Genomic DNA, 15,717 nt, shown 5'->3' on the forward strand with positions numbered 1-15,717 from the left:
TCGCCCCTACGATTGCGCCATCGAGCTCTTGCCTGGTGCCGCTCTGCCAAAGGCACGCCTTTACAACATCTCGCGGCCCGAGCAGGAGGCCATGGAGAGGTACATTGCAGACTCGTTGGCCGCAGGCATAATCCGCTCCTCTTCCCCAGTTGGCGCGGGGTTCTTTTTCGTTGGGAAAAAGGATGGCTCGCTGCGGCCCTGCGTTGACTACCGGGGTCTGAACGACATCACGATCAAGAACAGGTACCCTCTGCCACTCATTGACTCTACCTTTACGCTCCATGGCGCACGCATTTTCACAAAGCTGGACCTCCGCAACGCTTACCACCTTGTTCGCATCCGAGAGGGAGATGAATGGAAGACCGCCTTCACCACCTCCCTGGGCCATTTCGAATATTTAGTCATGCCATTTGGCCTCTGCAACGTGCCCGCTGTGTTCCAGGCCCTCGTCAACGACGTCCTTCGGGACATGCTGAACAGGTTCGTGTTCGTCTATCTAGATGACATACTGATTTTTTCTCGTACCCCCGCAGAACACAAGCAGCATGTGAGGCAAGTGCTACAGAGACTCCTGGAGAATCGACTTTATGTTAAGGCAGAAAAATATGCCTTCCATGTGTCCGAGACTGCCTTCCTTGGCTTCATAGTAGCCGACGGGAAACTCCGGATGGATCCCGCGAAGGTGTCCGCAGTCTCACAGTGGCCCAGGCCGGGCGATCGCAAACAGCTACAGTGCTTCCTGGGGTTTGCAAACTTTTATCGGCGGTTCATCCGCAATTATAGCCAGATTGCAGCCCCCCTCACGGCCCTCACGTCCACCAACACCCCGTTCCGGTGGTCGGATACTGCGGAGGCCGCCTTCTGCGACCTCAAGGCCCGCTTCACGTCAGCTCCTGTGCTCGCTCATCCCGACCCCGCATTGCAGTTCATTGTGGAGGTGGACGCTTCGGAGTTGGGGGTGGGCGCTGTTCTCTCACAGCGTGGGCTGGGGGATGGGAGGGTACACCCCTGTGCCTTTTTCTCCCATAGGCTCACTCCTGCGGAGCGCAACTATGGCATTGGGGATCGGGAGCTGCTAGCGGTGAAGTTGGCCCTGGAGGAGTGGCGGCACCTACTGGAGGGAGAATGCCATCCATTCGTGGTTTGGACAGACCACAAAAACTTGGAGTATATCAAGTCCGCCCGCAGACTGAATCCCCGTCAAGCCAGGTGGGCTTTGTTTTTTACTAGATTCAATTTCACCTTGTCCTATGTCCCAGGTTCAAAGAACGGGAAGGCCGATGCCCTGTCTCGCTTGTATCAACACATCGACTCCGAAGAGGAGCCCGCACCAATCCTCCCACCTTCCTGTGTGGTGGCTGCCACCATGATGGACCTAGAGGCCGAAGTTTTGAGGGCTCAGGGTGGGCAACTGGACCCCCGACAGGGTACGCAGAGGGATCTGTTTGTCCCTGAATCAGTCCGTCCCAAGGTGCTGGAGTGGGCACACACGTCACGCCTGACTTGCCATCCTGCTATCACCCGCACCTTGGCAGTATTACGCCAGCGTTTCTGGTGGCCGACTATGAGAGAGGATTGCCGTTCCTTCGTGTCTGCCTGCCACGTGTGTGCCCGTAGCAAGTCATCCACCAAGCCAAGTTCAGGCCTCCTCCTCCCGCTGCCTATTCCTAGCCGTCCGTGGTCTCACATCGCCACTGGTCTCCCGCCTTCTCGTGGTAATACCGTCATACTAACCATAGTCGACCGTTTTTCCAAGGCTGCTCACTTCGTCGCCCTCTACAAACTCCCCACTGCCAAAGAAACCGCCGACATACTGGTCCAGCACGTGTTCCGCCTGCATGGGATTCCGGCCGACATTGTCTCAGACCACGGCCCCCAGTTCACCTCTCACGTCTGGTCAGCCTTCTGTTCCGCTCTCGGTATTACTGTGAGCCTCTCCTCCGGTTATCACCCCCAGACCAATGGACAGTGCGAACGTGCAAACCAGCAGTTGGAGGCGGCGCTCCATTGCACCACGCAGGCCCATCCCACCACCTGGAGTGATCACCTGCCCTGGGTTGAGTATGCTCACAATTCACTCCCTAATGCATCTACCAATTTATCCCCCTTTCAGTGCTCGCTTGGCTATCAGCCTCCCTTATTTCCATCTTTGGAGGCAGAGATAGCAGTCCCGTCAGTACAGGCGCGCCTTTCCAAACGTGCCAAGGTCTGGGACCGAGCCCGTGCTGCGCTGGTTCGTTCTTCTGCGCGTACCCAGAAGCAGGCCAACCGCCGCCGTGCGCCAGCGCCTGCCTACAAGGTCGGCCAGAAGGTCTGGTTGTCCTCCAAGGACCTTCCCCTGAAGACTGAGTCCAGAAAGCTGTCACCGCGCTTCATCGGCCCCTACGAAATTGTGAGTGTGATCAATCCATGTGCCGTACGTCTTAGGCTCCCGGCAGCCCTCCACATCCACCCAACGTTTCACGTGTCCCAAATTAAGCCTGTCGGGGCAAGTCCGTTGTCTCCCCCTATTCCGTCCCCTCTACCGCCTCTGTCGATCGACGGGCATCCGGCCTTCAGGGTGGAACGGCTCCTGGATGTGCGCCGCCGTGGCCGCGGCCTGCAATATTTGGTGGATTGGGAGGGTTATGGCCCGGAGGAGCGTAGTTGGGTCCCGGCACGCCAGATCCTTTGTCGTTCCCTTATCCGGGATTTCCATCGGGCCCACCCGGGTTCTCTGCGTCGCGCGCCTGGAGGCGCACGTAGAGGGGGGGGTACTGTCAGGCCCAGGGCCAGGCAAGTGTCTGTCAATCAATTAGGATCAGCACCTGACGGGTGGAGCCACGGCAGCTGCCTGCACTCATCATCAACAGCCTACATAAGCCAGCCAGAGCTCCACCACGTCGCTGGATCGTCTCTTTCTGTTTACTGTTAGTGCCCTCTCGCGTTTTGCATCTCTCTGTGTGGACTCAACTGATCATCGACCTTTTTGCTTTGTTCCAGGATATTGCCTACGCCGCTCGTTATTGGTACCTTTGCCTGGAATCTTCACGGCAGACTCCACAGCCCTGTGAACTATAAACTGCTGCTACAATAAACTCAAATCCTCATTATCTCTCGTGCCTGTTTTGAGGGTTCTCAGCCCACATTCATAACAGGGTGGAGCTAATCAGACGAATCAAGAGAAGCTCCAGAGTGTTAAAACTGTGACTGTTATGAACAAACAAGTGACTGCACTGTTAGAGAGTGGCAGTTTCATGTCATTCGTCAGGCAAGATGTTGTACCGGCAACATGTGTGAACTGTGGACAACAAGAAGAAATTGTGTGTGTACATGGCAATAAGCATCCTTATCCCACCGCAGAGCTTAATTTTACAATTCATGAGCAGCATTATTTGCCAACTGTCGGGGTGGTTAAAAAATTGCCAGTACCAGCCATCTTGGGTTGGGATCTACCAGTTTTTCTGGATCTGTTACTGCAAGGGTGTCCAAACTTTTTGCAAAGGGGGCCAGATTTGGTGTGGTAAAAATGTGGGGGGCCGACCTTGGCTGACGTGCTTTACGTAGAACAATATATTTAAGCAAATTTTCGCAAGCCATTCCGTGTGTCACATTTGCTTTATTATTTTTATGTCCACCCATCCATCCATCCATTATCTTCCGCTTAGTCCGGGGTCGGGTCGCGGCGGCGGCAGCAGCTTTAGCAGGGAAGCCCAGACTTCCTTCTCCCCAGCCATTTCAGCCAGCTCTTCTGGCGGGATTCCAAGGTGTTCCCAGGCCAGCCGAGCGACATAGTCTCTCCAGCGTGTCCTGGGTCGACCCCGGGGCCTCTCCAGGGAGGCGTCCAGGAGGCATCCGAACCAGATGCCCGAGCCACCTCAACTGGCTCCTCTCAATGCGAAGAAGTAGTAGTAGGAGTATTATTTTTTTTGTAATGAATAATTTCAACAATCTCGCAACTAGCCTTTGTGGCGTTCTCTTTGGACTCTCGGACTCATGAAAAATACTGATGCTGTAAAATTAAACTAGCTTCAAGTTGCTTTAATTTCTCGCTACGTATCTTCTCTGTAATCTTGTCGTACATGTCAGCGTTTCTTGTTTGGTAATATAGCCTCACATTGAACTCTTTAAAAACAGCGACTGTCTCTTTGCAAATGAAGCAGACACAGTTGTTGCGTATTTTGGTAAAGAAATGGTTCAATTTCCACCAATCCTTGAATCGTTGGCCGTCGCAGTCAACTTTTTTTTGTTGATTGTCGCCATTTTAGATTTTAAATTGGGAGTAAAGGGTCACACGGGGTAATGTTGCTTTGAGTGCTGCTGCCTTTTAGTGGGTAAATGAGGAGCAGCATTTAGTGTGTAAGCTACTTCATACACTAGTAGCACTACTGCTGACCAATTTATTCAGTCTATGTGCGGGCCAGACGTTATTGATTTTATGACAGAGGCTGTGGGCTGGATGAAATTTGACCAAGAACCGCATTTGGCTCCCGGGCCGGACTTTGAACATGTCTGTGTTACTGGAAAACCAACCATTAAATGTTGAAAATGAGGGGAGTTACTCTGCCAAACATATTACCTGTCCTGTAATCACAAGAGCTCAGGCAGGGCACATACATCTAAAATTTGGTCATTTTTTACCTAAATAAAAAAAGTTGCTTTCAAATAATGTTTTGAACCATATTTATTCTGGAATTAAGAATATTTATGATATTTCAAAGCTTTTTAAAGATTAAATATATGAATTTATTTTAAGGAGGTGTGTTTTTGGCCAATGTAAAATAATCCTAAATGCCTTTGTTAGGTGAACTTTTCCCCGCAGAATATATAAAATACATATGCATAGATGAGCTGATTCATTCAAATTTTAGGTCAATTTGTGTGTGTTGTCTTTTCTGTGGTAGTTGCAGGCGGTTGAATACGGCTGTTTGAATGTTAGAATAGAATAGGCTTTGTCATTTAAATAGTACAATGACATTAAAAATAGCAACACCCTATCAGTGCATCACACAATAAATTAATGTCAATACATAAATAAACAATATACACTAGTACTACCTAAAAATAAATTTAAACTAAGCAGTGTACGAAGGAGGTAGAGTGTTGATGTTGAAATGTTGAATGATAGCCGACTCCTGAACTAGGCCAATAGCAAACTGCAATATGCAAGTGTTAATCAGATATACAAGTGTTAAGAAACTAGTATTCCATTAGATGTAAGTCACTAGGTTTTAAATTTTCATTCACGATGTGATTCTGCCCAACAGGTAACAAGTTAACTCTGGGTGGTCTTGGCATCTTTCCATTCTGCAGGGTGGTTGAGCATCTGTTCAGGGGCTGCGGGAGGGCGGGATCACAGTCTGACGTTGTTTCCTTTAAGTGGTGTCGTGGTCCGAAGCGCAGCATTATTGATTTCTTCATTACTGTGTTTTAGCTGTTGTGTCGTCTTGGCCTATTTTTCCCCACTTTCAATTAAGAGTATTTGGACTTTTCCCAATTTCTGTACGCTTTAAATATGTTTGTTATTACACTCAAATTCCATTTTTTTCCCCTTGTATTTAAATAAAGGGGATATAGTTCAGAGTAAAAGTTAGGCAGCCTGTAATGAGTATTAAATACGTTTAATGATAAGCAAGTGTTTTGCTGATATTAAAGTGTTGAGAAATAAGGACTAGGTTTTTAATTTTCTTTCTGCACTCATTGGGAAAGTGCACAATATACAGTACTATATGCTATGCCGAGCATACTGCATATTTGTGTGTGTAAAAAGAAGTAGCTGAGACATGAAGTACATATCAATGTGTTTTATTTTACAAGGTCATTGACCGCCTCCTTAAAATTTACAAAGTTTTCAAAAGACCTGCCAGAAAGTCCTTTGGACGTGGACGCCTTGACCGTGTAGGTCTTTTTTTTTTTTTGTAATATTTTTTGTGACCCTGTGCGTATTGGCCACAAAGCGCCCAGGCGCGTAGAGTTTTACATTGCCAGTCTTCATCATCACCTTGTGGTGGTGGTGCTTGTTGTTGTGCTGCTGCTACTGCTGCTGCTGATGGTGTATTTGCTACAGCAGGTCATGTTGATAATGCTGCTAATGCTGATGCACAAGCTGACGTGAAGGGCGTAGCTGCTGCAACTTTGCCTTTAGCTTGCTTCAGAACAAAAAATAAATATCACGGGTAAGCCCTATGTTATTTTTTTATCGACCTACTGACCTCCTCCTCCTTTGTGAGGATGTATAGTCGAAATCACTTAACATTGATTAGCATTGATGTCCTACTCTGTCATCAGTAGCCACTGACGCACAAAGCAGAAGGCTTCCTGGGCCATCTTCCATTTTTCTGCGCTTTCGGCCTGGAGATCGTTACAGAAGAGCTTGGAGAGGTCATAAAACTGCCACATCTCCTCGAACATGAAGGACCGGAAGCTGCCATGCCCGCAGATGGCCCAGTCGATGTTCTGCTCCAAGTGGCATGACACCGGAGGGAACATATCCACGTAGCATAGAAGCTGCTCCTTCAGCCTCCACTCCCCAGTTTTGGTGTCGCACCTTCCCTTCTGTCGTCGGCTCTTCTTCACATGGCCATCGAGGAGACTTTTTAAGAGAGCATGCAGTAGTTGTTTTAAACCGATTTTTTAAAAATTTTGGGTAACAAAGACACACAATCCACTGCCTATTATAAATTTCTTATTTATACTCACTGCTTGACATAGCTGACATCTTCCTCCATAAGCCACATGAAGGTCTTGCCTTTGTATTTCCCAAAGGTCACCGTGAGCTGGCCGAGGATCTGCTGGTCTGTCGGAGCTGCGGTGACGGCAAGGCAGTTTTTCCTAGCTGTTAGGCGTAAAAAAAACATCAGACAAGAAGTAATAATATAGTTCAATTCATTTTTTAAATGAAGGAGATGTTTTTTTTTTTTTTTTCAAAGGCATCTAGAACAATACCTTGTTTGTACATGTACTTCTCAGGCGCAGTTTAGGCAGCAAAGCATGGTGGCCGGTCATCGCTTCTGAAGTACACTGAGAAACACCAAGGCAAGTGTCAACACAAAAGCAGGACATGACACGGAGGAAAAATTCTAGATGATGGTAATAATAAAATTGTGTTTTTGTTGGTTGTGAAGAGGATGCCTCCATTCCAAGCTGGCAATTAGAAAAAGAAAATTGACTGGATGTTCAGAGATGTTAAAATGTTGAGAGGGGTGTCTTGAGTTCATCTAATTCCCAAATTTCAAATAAAAACGAAGTTGTTGGGGAAAATGCAAAATTGGCCCACTTACAAAATAATGATGTATGTAGTACAGTATTTCTGTTTTGTTTTTTTGTAATCCAAATAGGAAGCATTTACAGTGTGGGCATCATGCTAGGGAGGATCACGTCACAAAAAAAATGCATTGAACACAAGTGAAATGAATGAGTTATTGGTTGAATTTGTGACTAGATACAAGTAATACAAGACATATAGCACACGGAGTTATTGAATGTTAACGTTACGTGCGTGCCTGCACACAGCTAATTATTATTAGCGTGACGCAACGCGCACAACACAGCTTATCGACACACCAACTAGCCTAGCTAGCGTTAGCTCGAATCGGTAATTGAAAAACAACACTCGGTTTGCATAATTTTTGGCGAATTTCATACACAATATTTACCTTCTCAGCTTGTCGATTGAGTGCGTGGGTCTTTTCGCCGATTGCGTCTTTTGGGCCAATCACAGGCGCATCGTAAGGAGGAGGCGGGCCGCCGCGGTCTACTTTCACGGAGTCAATCACAGGCGTCCATGGTCGTAGGCGAGGAGAGCTGATTGGCCACGGCCGAAAAAAGGAGGCGGACCGCGGTCGACATTTTGGCCAACGGCGACGTGGGATTTTCTACAGCAAAAGGAGGAGGCGGGCCGCGGTCTACGTTTCGGCCAATGGCCGCGCGCCGTCTACGCTTGTACGCTCCGAGCGCCGACTTCTGCGATCAGACATCTCGGTCGCAATAAAACATTTATATGTGTCAGTTCACGGTTTTATTGGCCCTCCATGTACATTGACATACAGCAGTATTGCGCGACATGCCCAACATGTCAAAAGACCTGCGCCACCGGCAGGTTAGATCATGCATACATACAACCGCTGCCAATCATCTCCACCCCCTTCAGTAGGATTGCGATGGACATTGTGGGCCCCCTGATTAGAAGTGGTGGTGGACATGAGTACATCCTGGTCGTGTGTAAGTATGCCACACGCTTCCCTGATGCTTTTCCCCTGCATACACTCACTGCTCCTGCTGTACTCCGTGCATTGGTCCATCTCTTTTCCAGAGTAGGAATCCCAGATGAAATCATAACAGACCAGGCAACCAACTTTACCTCCATACAAATGCAACTCTTCTAGGCATCTCCACAATCAAGACTACTCCATACCATCCACAAACTGATGGGCTCGTAGAGAGATTCAACCAAACATTGAACAAGATGCTTCAAAAGTTTGTGAATGACACCGGAAAAGACTGGGACCGATGGCTGCCGTTCCTGTTATTTGCATACCATGAAATGCCCCAAGCATCGAGTTTTTTCTCCGTTTGAGCTGTTGTATGGCTGGGAGGTTCTTAAGAAGAACTGGGAGGCCCCTTCTATTACGTCAAGTGATCAAAATGTGGTCAAGTTCATGCTGGAGATGAGAGAGAGGCTGTCAAAATACAGTAAGGAGGCAGAGGTCAACCTACATGAGGCCCAGAAAAGCCAGATGTATGACCAACACGCACGTCATTGTGAGTTCACCCCAAGCCACAAGGTCTTGCTCCTTCTTCCTTCTGCCAATAGCAAGCTACTGGTAAAGTGGCAAGGGCTATATGAAGTCACCCGCAAGATGGGCCCAGTTACCTACAAAAATTTCCACCCAGATAAGAAAAGAAACAAACAAATGTATCATGTACCCCGCATCAAGGAGGGAGCGAACAGACAAGGCTCCGAGGACGGTTCTACTCACAGGGAAGGTAGTAGAGGAGGAAGAAGGCTACATGAGCCTGGAGGCCCTGACTACAACAGATGCTCCGCCATTGGAACATCTGAAGCCAGACAAGGTGGCACAAATACTCCGTATATTTAAGACGGTCCCTTCTCTTTTCTCTGCCTGTCCCGGGAAGACCACTGCTGTGGAGCACCGCACCAGGCTTAAAGATTGACGACCTTTTCAGCAGCGCCCATACAGGGTTCCTCAACACCTGCTGGAGAAACTGTCTCAAAAAGTGGAGGAGATCTTAAGGCTTGGAGTCACTGAACCATAAAATTTTGAGTGGTGTAGCCCAGTGGTGATCGTCTCGAAGAAAGATGGTTCCCTCACGTTCTGCAATGACTTCCGTAAGCTCAACGCCATCTCTGATTTTGACGATTGATGATGACTTGCTGGAGAAATTGGCACGGCAAAATACATCACCACTCTTGACCTGTGCAAGGGATATTGGCAGGTACCATTGGAGGAATCAAGCCGACTACAGCATTTCAAACACTAGCAGGGCTTTTCCAGTTCGCTGTTATGCCGATTTGGCTTCATGGAGCACCAGCAACTTTTCAGCAACTTATGGACAGAGTGCTTCAAGGGTGTGCCCGCTTCAGCGCAGCTTACCTAGACGACGAGGTGATCTTTAGCAATATCTGAGAAGAACATCTAAAACATCTGTCTGTGGTGCTCAATAAAGTCCAGGAAGCTGGCCTCCCACTAAACCCATCAAAGTGTGATTGGGCGCACCAGGAGACAAGATACCTTGGGTATCGCTTTGGAAGAGGAGTGGTACGCCCTCAAGTGGATAAAGTGGAAGCTATCCAAGGTGAAAGATACATCTTGCAGATGCGCTGGGACACATCGTCAGTGTTATCCAAAAGTGTCCTTGGCCTCGAACCAAGAAGGAAGTTCGTTCTTTCCTTGGACTTGTTGGTTGGTACCGAAGATTAATTCCACAGTTTTCAACAATTGCGGCTCCACTTACAGCACTGACATGCAAGGACCAGAAGAACCCAGTTGCCTGGTCGGAGGACTGTGAAACAGCTTTTAACATTCTGAGGAATTGCCCCTGTTCTTCACCTGTTCTCAAGAGTCCTGACTTTACCAAGAAGTTTTTGGTACAAGTGGATGCATCAACTGTTAGCGTAGGAGCAGTTCTGGCACAAGAGGGCCCTGAGGAGGAACACACAATCCTTTATCTGACCCGCATACTCCAGCCACGTGAGTCCAGGTACTCGACAGTGGAGAAAGAGGACTTGGCCATCAAGTGGGCCTTGGAGAGCTTGCGCTATTATCTCCTTGGTCGGAAGTTTGACTTGAAAACAGATCACAGGGCCCACATATGGATAGTGCAGTGGGGAAAATAAGTATTTAATCAACCACCAGTTGTGCAAGTTCTCCTACTTGAAAAGATTAGAGAGGCCTGTAATTGAGGATTTATTCGTGCTGCATTCTCGCCGCATCCCAATAAATTTGGAATCCTCAACCATGAGAGACACAAAATCACATTGTTTGATTTTTAAACAATTTATTTCTAAATTACAGTGGAATATAAGTATTTGGTTACCTACAAACAAGCAAGATTTCTGGCTGTCAAAGAGGTCTAAATTCTTCTAACGAGGTCTAACGAGGCGCCACTCGTTACCTGTATTAATGGCACCTGTTTTAACTCATTATCGGTATAAAAGACACCTGTCCACAAGCTCAGTCAGTCACACTCCAAACTCCACTATGGTCAAGACCAAAGAGCTGTCGAAGGACACCAGAGACAAAATTGTAGACCTGCACCAGGCTGGGAAGACTGAATCTGCAATAGATAAACGCTTGGTCTAAAGAAATCAACTGTGGGAGCAATTATTAGAAAATGGAAGACATACAAGTCCACTGATAATCTCCCTTGATCTGGGGCTCCGTGCAAGATCTCACCCCGTGGCGTCAAAATGATAACAAGAACGGTGAGCAAAAATCCCAGAACCACACGTGGGGGCCTAGTGAACGACCTACAGAAAGCTGGGACCACGGTAAAAAAGGCTACTATCAGTATCACAATGCGCCGCCAGGGACTCAAATCTTGCACTGCCAGATGTGTCCCCCTGCTGAAGCCAGTACATGTCCAGGCCCGTCTGTGGTTCGCTAGAGAGTATTTGGATGATCCAGAAGAGGACTGGGAGAATGTGTTATTTTGTCAGATGAAATCAAAATAGAACTTTTTTTGTAGAAACACAGGTTCTCGTGTTTGGAGGAGAAAGAATACTGAATTGCATCTGAAGAACACAATACCCACTGTGAAGCATGGGGGTGGAAACATCAAGCTTTGGGGCTGTTTTTCTGCAAAGGGACCAGGACAACTGATCTGTGTAAAGGAAAGAATGAATAGGGCCATATATCGAGAGATTTTGAGTGAAAATCTCCTTCCATCAGCAAGGGCATTGAAGATGAGACGTGGCTGGGTCTTTCAGCATGACAATGATCCCAAACACACAGCCAGGGCAACAAAGGAGTGGCTTCGTAAGAAGCATTTCAAGGTCCTGGAGTGGCCTAGCCAGTCTCCAGATCTCAACCCCATAGAAAATCTGTGGTGGGAGTTGAAAGTCAGCGTTGCCCAACGACAGCCCCAAAACATCCTTGCTCTAGAGGAGATCTGCATGGAGGAATGGGCCAAAATATCAGCAACAGTGTGTGAAAAGCTTGTCAAGAGTTACAGAAAACATTTGGCCTCCGTTATTGCCAACAAAGGATACATAACAAAGTATTAAGATGAACTTTTGGTATTGATCAAATATGTATTTTCCACCATGATTTGCAAATACATTCTCAAATCAGACAATGTGATTTTCTTTTTTTTTTTTCCACATTCTGTCTCTCATGGTTGAGGTTTACCCATGTTGACAATTACAGGCCTCTCTAATATTTTAAAGTGGGAGAACTTGCAGAATTAGTGGTAGACTAAAAACTTATTTGCCCTACTGTACATATAAAGAAAGACAATAACAGCCACCTAAACCCGATGGTATCTCTCCCTGCGGCCCTCCAAGTTTCCAATCCGGCATCGATCTGGCAAGTCAAACATTGTAGCTGAATTCATATCCAGATTGCCGCACATCGCCAATATCCGGGAGGAAGGGGATGATGTGACGGAGCGGCTCCGTCACTGACAGCGGCGCACGCTCGCAGGCACACATTAGGCAGCAGCTACGCTCATGATGCTCAGTTGTTTTAACTCACGCCGTCGTTGGGAACAGAATCTGGACACGTTTCGCTTCCTAATATTCTCTCACAATTAGTAGCGTGAACGGGGTTGCACACTCGTCGCTCTACATGTTAAATAAATCCATTCCTCATACAATACATACACTCCATTTATTGTGATCATGCAACCGCTTACCAACAAGGAGGGAGGGAGGAGAGCCAAACAGGCGTGGCGTTTTTGGGACCCTTGAATCGGCATAGTAAGGCACTGGCAAGAATAAGCAGAGGAAATTAGCTTCAATAAATCAGCAGAAAAGTTATTATAAAATTAGTTTATTCTTTTTTTCACGCCCACTCAGGTCCTACCAGTAACCCACCAATGGGAGCTTCGCGTTGCCACATCAAACGCACCAATAGGAGGGTTGCACTGACATATTGCTTTGGCGACATTATTTCTAGTGATGCTAAACAGCTTCCACCTAGATGGTTCGTTGTCATCAGCAACTGCAGCTTCCAGAATGTCATCCTGCAAATGGCAAGGATGTCTGTGACTCTTCCAGCTGGCGTTGGAGGAGTCCAAGGGTCCTCAGTTTAACATGGAGTAGTGTATCATTTTAGCAGTGTTTGACCAGCACATACTTTATGATACCTCTTGGCATAATTTCTGAAACATAAATTAAAAAAGCAGCAATATGGGAAGTTATTTGATGATGGTATTCTCCATTGACCATGCTAGTTTTTAAGATGGGCCGGATCCTGAGTCATTCCTTTTTTTGTTGTTGTTGTGTAAGGTTCAGTATCTCTGTTAATTCCAACAAAACTTTCTGCCTCCACGTGGATGCAATCAGAAAAGACTAGAAAATTTCAAATTCATAGAATTTATAGCCATTCAATTGAATTTGCACAGACAGAAAGCGGTGCTCGTCGCTATTGCTTGCCACTGCAGTCACATTGCGCTCCATGTGTTGGCTTTTAGGTCAACGGCGATGACTTTCGCATTTCGCCATCGCTCATCACCTCGTGTGTGTCGAGCCCCTTACCCCGGTTTTACACCAGGCGTGTCTGCGGCGTGTTGACTTTGCCGATGCGGCAATGCACCGCCGAAGCTCGCCCCCAATTTCAACAGGATGAACTTTACAAGCAGAGGGTCTGTGGACCGGCCAAACGGTTCAGGTGAGGATTGCAACATTGGGTGAGAGTTCGAGAGTAGCGGTTATTTAAAGATAACAATACAACAACCATTTGCTTTCAGACCCCGCTGGTTGTTCAGTTTTATTTCTGAAAAAGAAAGAACTAAGAAGTCCTGTGCTCATAACAAAAACAATTGCAATGACAAAGATTTTGACATTTTACAAATCAAATGTCTCAATGAATCATTTTTTTCTCATGAAAGGTTTTAAAACACTTTATTGATGAATTTTCTCAAGTTAAAGAGCACGCAGAAATTAATAAAATTAATTGCATATTATTTTGGAAATTGACAGGATCCACTATAACATATTTATGTCACACTGCTGTTGCCAAAGCACCGATGTGATCTAGTTGTTATCAGTTGTTGCAGTTGTTATGAATGTCCTCCACTTTTCCGGACCATGAAATGGCCGATTTTATATTCTTTTGAGATCTTATGAAATCCCTTACCAGACTCATAAGCGTCTACAATCTTCTTTCTGAAGGCCTCAGACAGCTCCTTTGATCTCACCATGGTGTTTTCTCTCACTTAAACAGTCAGTCACGGGGCAAACTTTCTTCAGACCAATGTCAAATACTGGTATATGACTACAAAAAGCGTCTCACTGAACTTATTTCAGCCACTAGCTATTAGGTGGTAGGTTGCCCAAACTTTTTCTTTAATATGCATTTTTGTTGATATATTTGGTTTAATGAGTAAAACAATGTTAATTTTTGTTGTTTACCTCTAATTAAATCACGAGAAAAAGAAAAACAAGATCAGACATTAATATGTGAACATTTCTTAATAAAGAACTGAATATTTAAAAAAAAAAAAAGAAGTTTAAACAAAAAACTTTCAAAAGGATAAATAAGTTCTGCATTCTAAACTATGTGATACATATTTGACAAACACACTAATGCTGCATAGAAATGAGTAACCCATTTTGCCCAAGGCATCGAAGGTGGCTTGACGTTCGTTTATTATTATTATAAATAAAGATTTTATATAAATTATGGTTGCTGCAATAATAGCCACACGAAAGGGTGGGTCTACAACGGTCATATTTTGACTGTACAACATTACGTTCTCCTTTATGGGTCCAAGAGTATGTAATAGTCAGTCCAAAAGTAGGTAGTAGTCTTGTAGGCCTTTTGTTTTAAAAGAGGAAGTTTTTTTGAAATATTATTGGGTTCTGGCGATGTTAGAATTTGTTTACACTCGGCATATAGACTGAGGTAGAAAACACCTTCCGCCTAAATACCCCAAACATCGACTTTCACGAATGCTAAGGAAATAACTTGCTGTCAAAGCGGTGCCCTGACCGGAGAAATGCAAATTCCAAATAGGAGCTGGCAAATTTTGTTGGTGATGTCATCAAGGTTATGTCCATTTCTTTTTTGTTTCTACTGCCAATGTTACTGTCTTACAACTTGTAGCATAAACTCATCAAGTTTGCTCGGACGTGAAATGCGAATATATCACATTTTTGATAGATTCAATGCCCTGCATGTTCAATCAGTACTTTGTTAAATCTGTGGCTGGTCTTAAAGTGCTATAATGATAAATCATGTAACTAATAATAACAACAATAATAAAGGTGCCATATATAAACAATAATATTACTAATTAATCAATTGACTATAGTTCTTACCTGTGACCACTTTTCCACCTCCTCTGGAGTCCATTCAGGGAAGAATGCCTTCAGCAAGTTCCTTGATGCCTCCTGATACACGGCCTTCTTCTCTCTATTTCTCAACCACTGTGGGAACCACTCAGCCCAACGCAGTATGCCTAATCCGAGGTACCTGGGTGTGGGCACAGCTGCATTTAAATCAATCTGTGTTTTCTGAAGATGGCTATCAAGCCGTGTGTGCTGAGGTAGACCCCCATTGACCCTTGTGTCTTTGTCCATAAAATACGGATAGCTTCCCAGCATGTCCTCATAAAAAACTGCTACACGGCCCTCACGTTCCATTCCAAAAGATTCAAGATCTGGCCTCACAGAACAGGAAGAGTCAGAGATGCCCCAGAAAATGATAAAAGGTTTTCCAGATAGCAGAGGCTGGCGCGCTGGCTCTAGTGGACCAGATGTACCAAGACCAGCAAAAAGTAAGAATAGGAGGGTCAATGCAACTGTTGTCTGTCCCTGTAACCCAGCTAGCGAGCAAATAATAGCTGAAAGCTTAGTCTGGTATTCAAAAAGTGGCCATTTTGGTTTTAGGTTTAGTAATGGGTTGTGCAACGCCATTGGAGCTGCTCACTGTTTACTCCTTCAAGCCCCAGCTTCCAGACATGTTTCTGAAAAAAAGTCAAAAATAAAATATATTAGTTAAAATCGTCAATCACGATATTAAGGGTAGATCACCAAACAAGATTAGTGTTACG

At 45.8% G+C, this 15,717-nt stretch overlaps 1 protein-coding gene across 3 annotated transcripts in view; it reads right to left on the reverse strand.

Moving 5' to 3' along the window:
* The window catches only part of si:dkey-72l14.3 (Glyco_hydro_56 domain-containing protein), a 137,003-nt gene that overhangs the window by 80,154 nt on the left and 41,132 nt on the right, over positions 1 to 15,717 (reverse strand). For all 3 annotated transcript variants that reach the window (XM_057819062.1, XM_057819053.1, XM_057819055.1), the window contains exon 2: positions 14,984 to 15,630. In XM_057819062.1, coding sequence (XP_057675045.1) covers positions 14,984 to 15,580 — 597 coding nt within the window. In that variant the 5' untranslated portion in view covers positions 15,581 to 15,630. The remainder of the gene's footprint in view (positions 1 to 14,983; positions 15,631 to 15,717) is intronic.

The sequence above is a fragment of the Corythoichthys intestinalis genome, chromosome 2 (genome assembly GCF_030265065.1).
Source record: "Corythoichthys intestinalis isolate RoL2023-P3 chromosome 2, ASM3026506v1, whole genome shotgun sequence".
Classification (NCBI taxonomy): Eukaryota; Metazoa; Chordata; class Actinopteri; order Syngnathiformes; family Syngnathidae; genus Corythoichthys; species Corythoichthys intestinalis.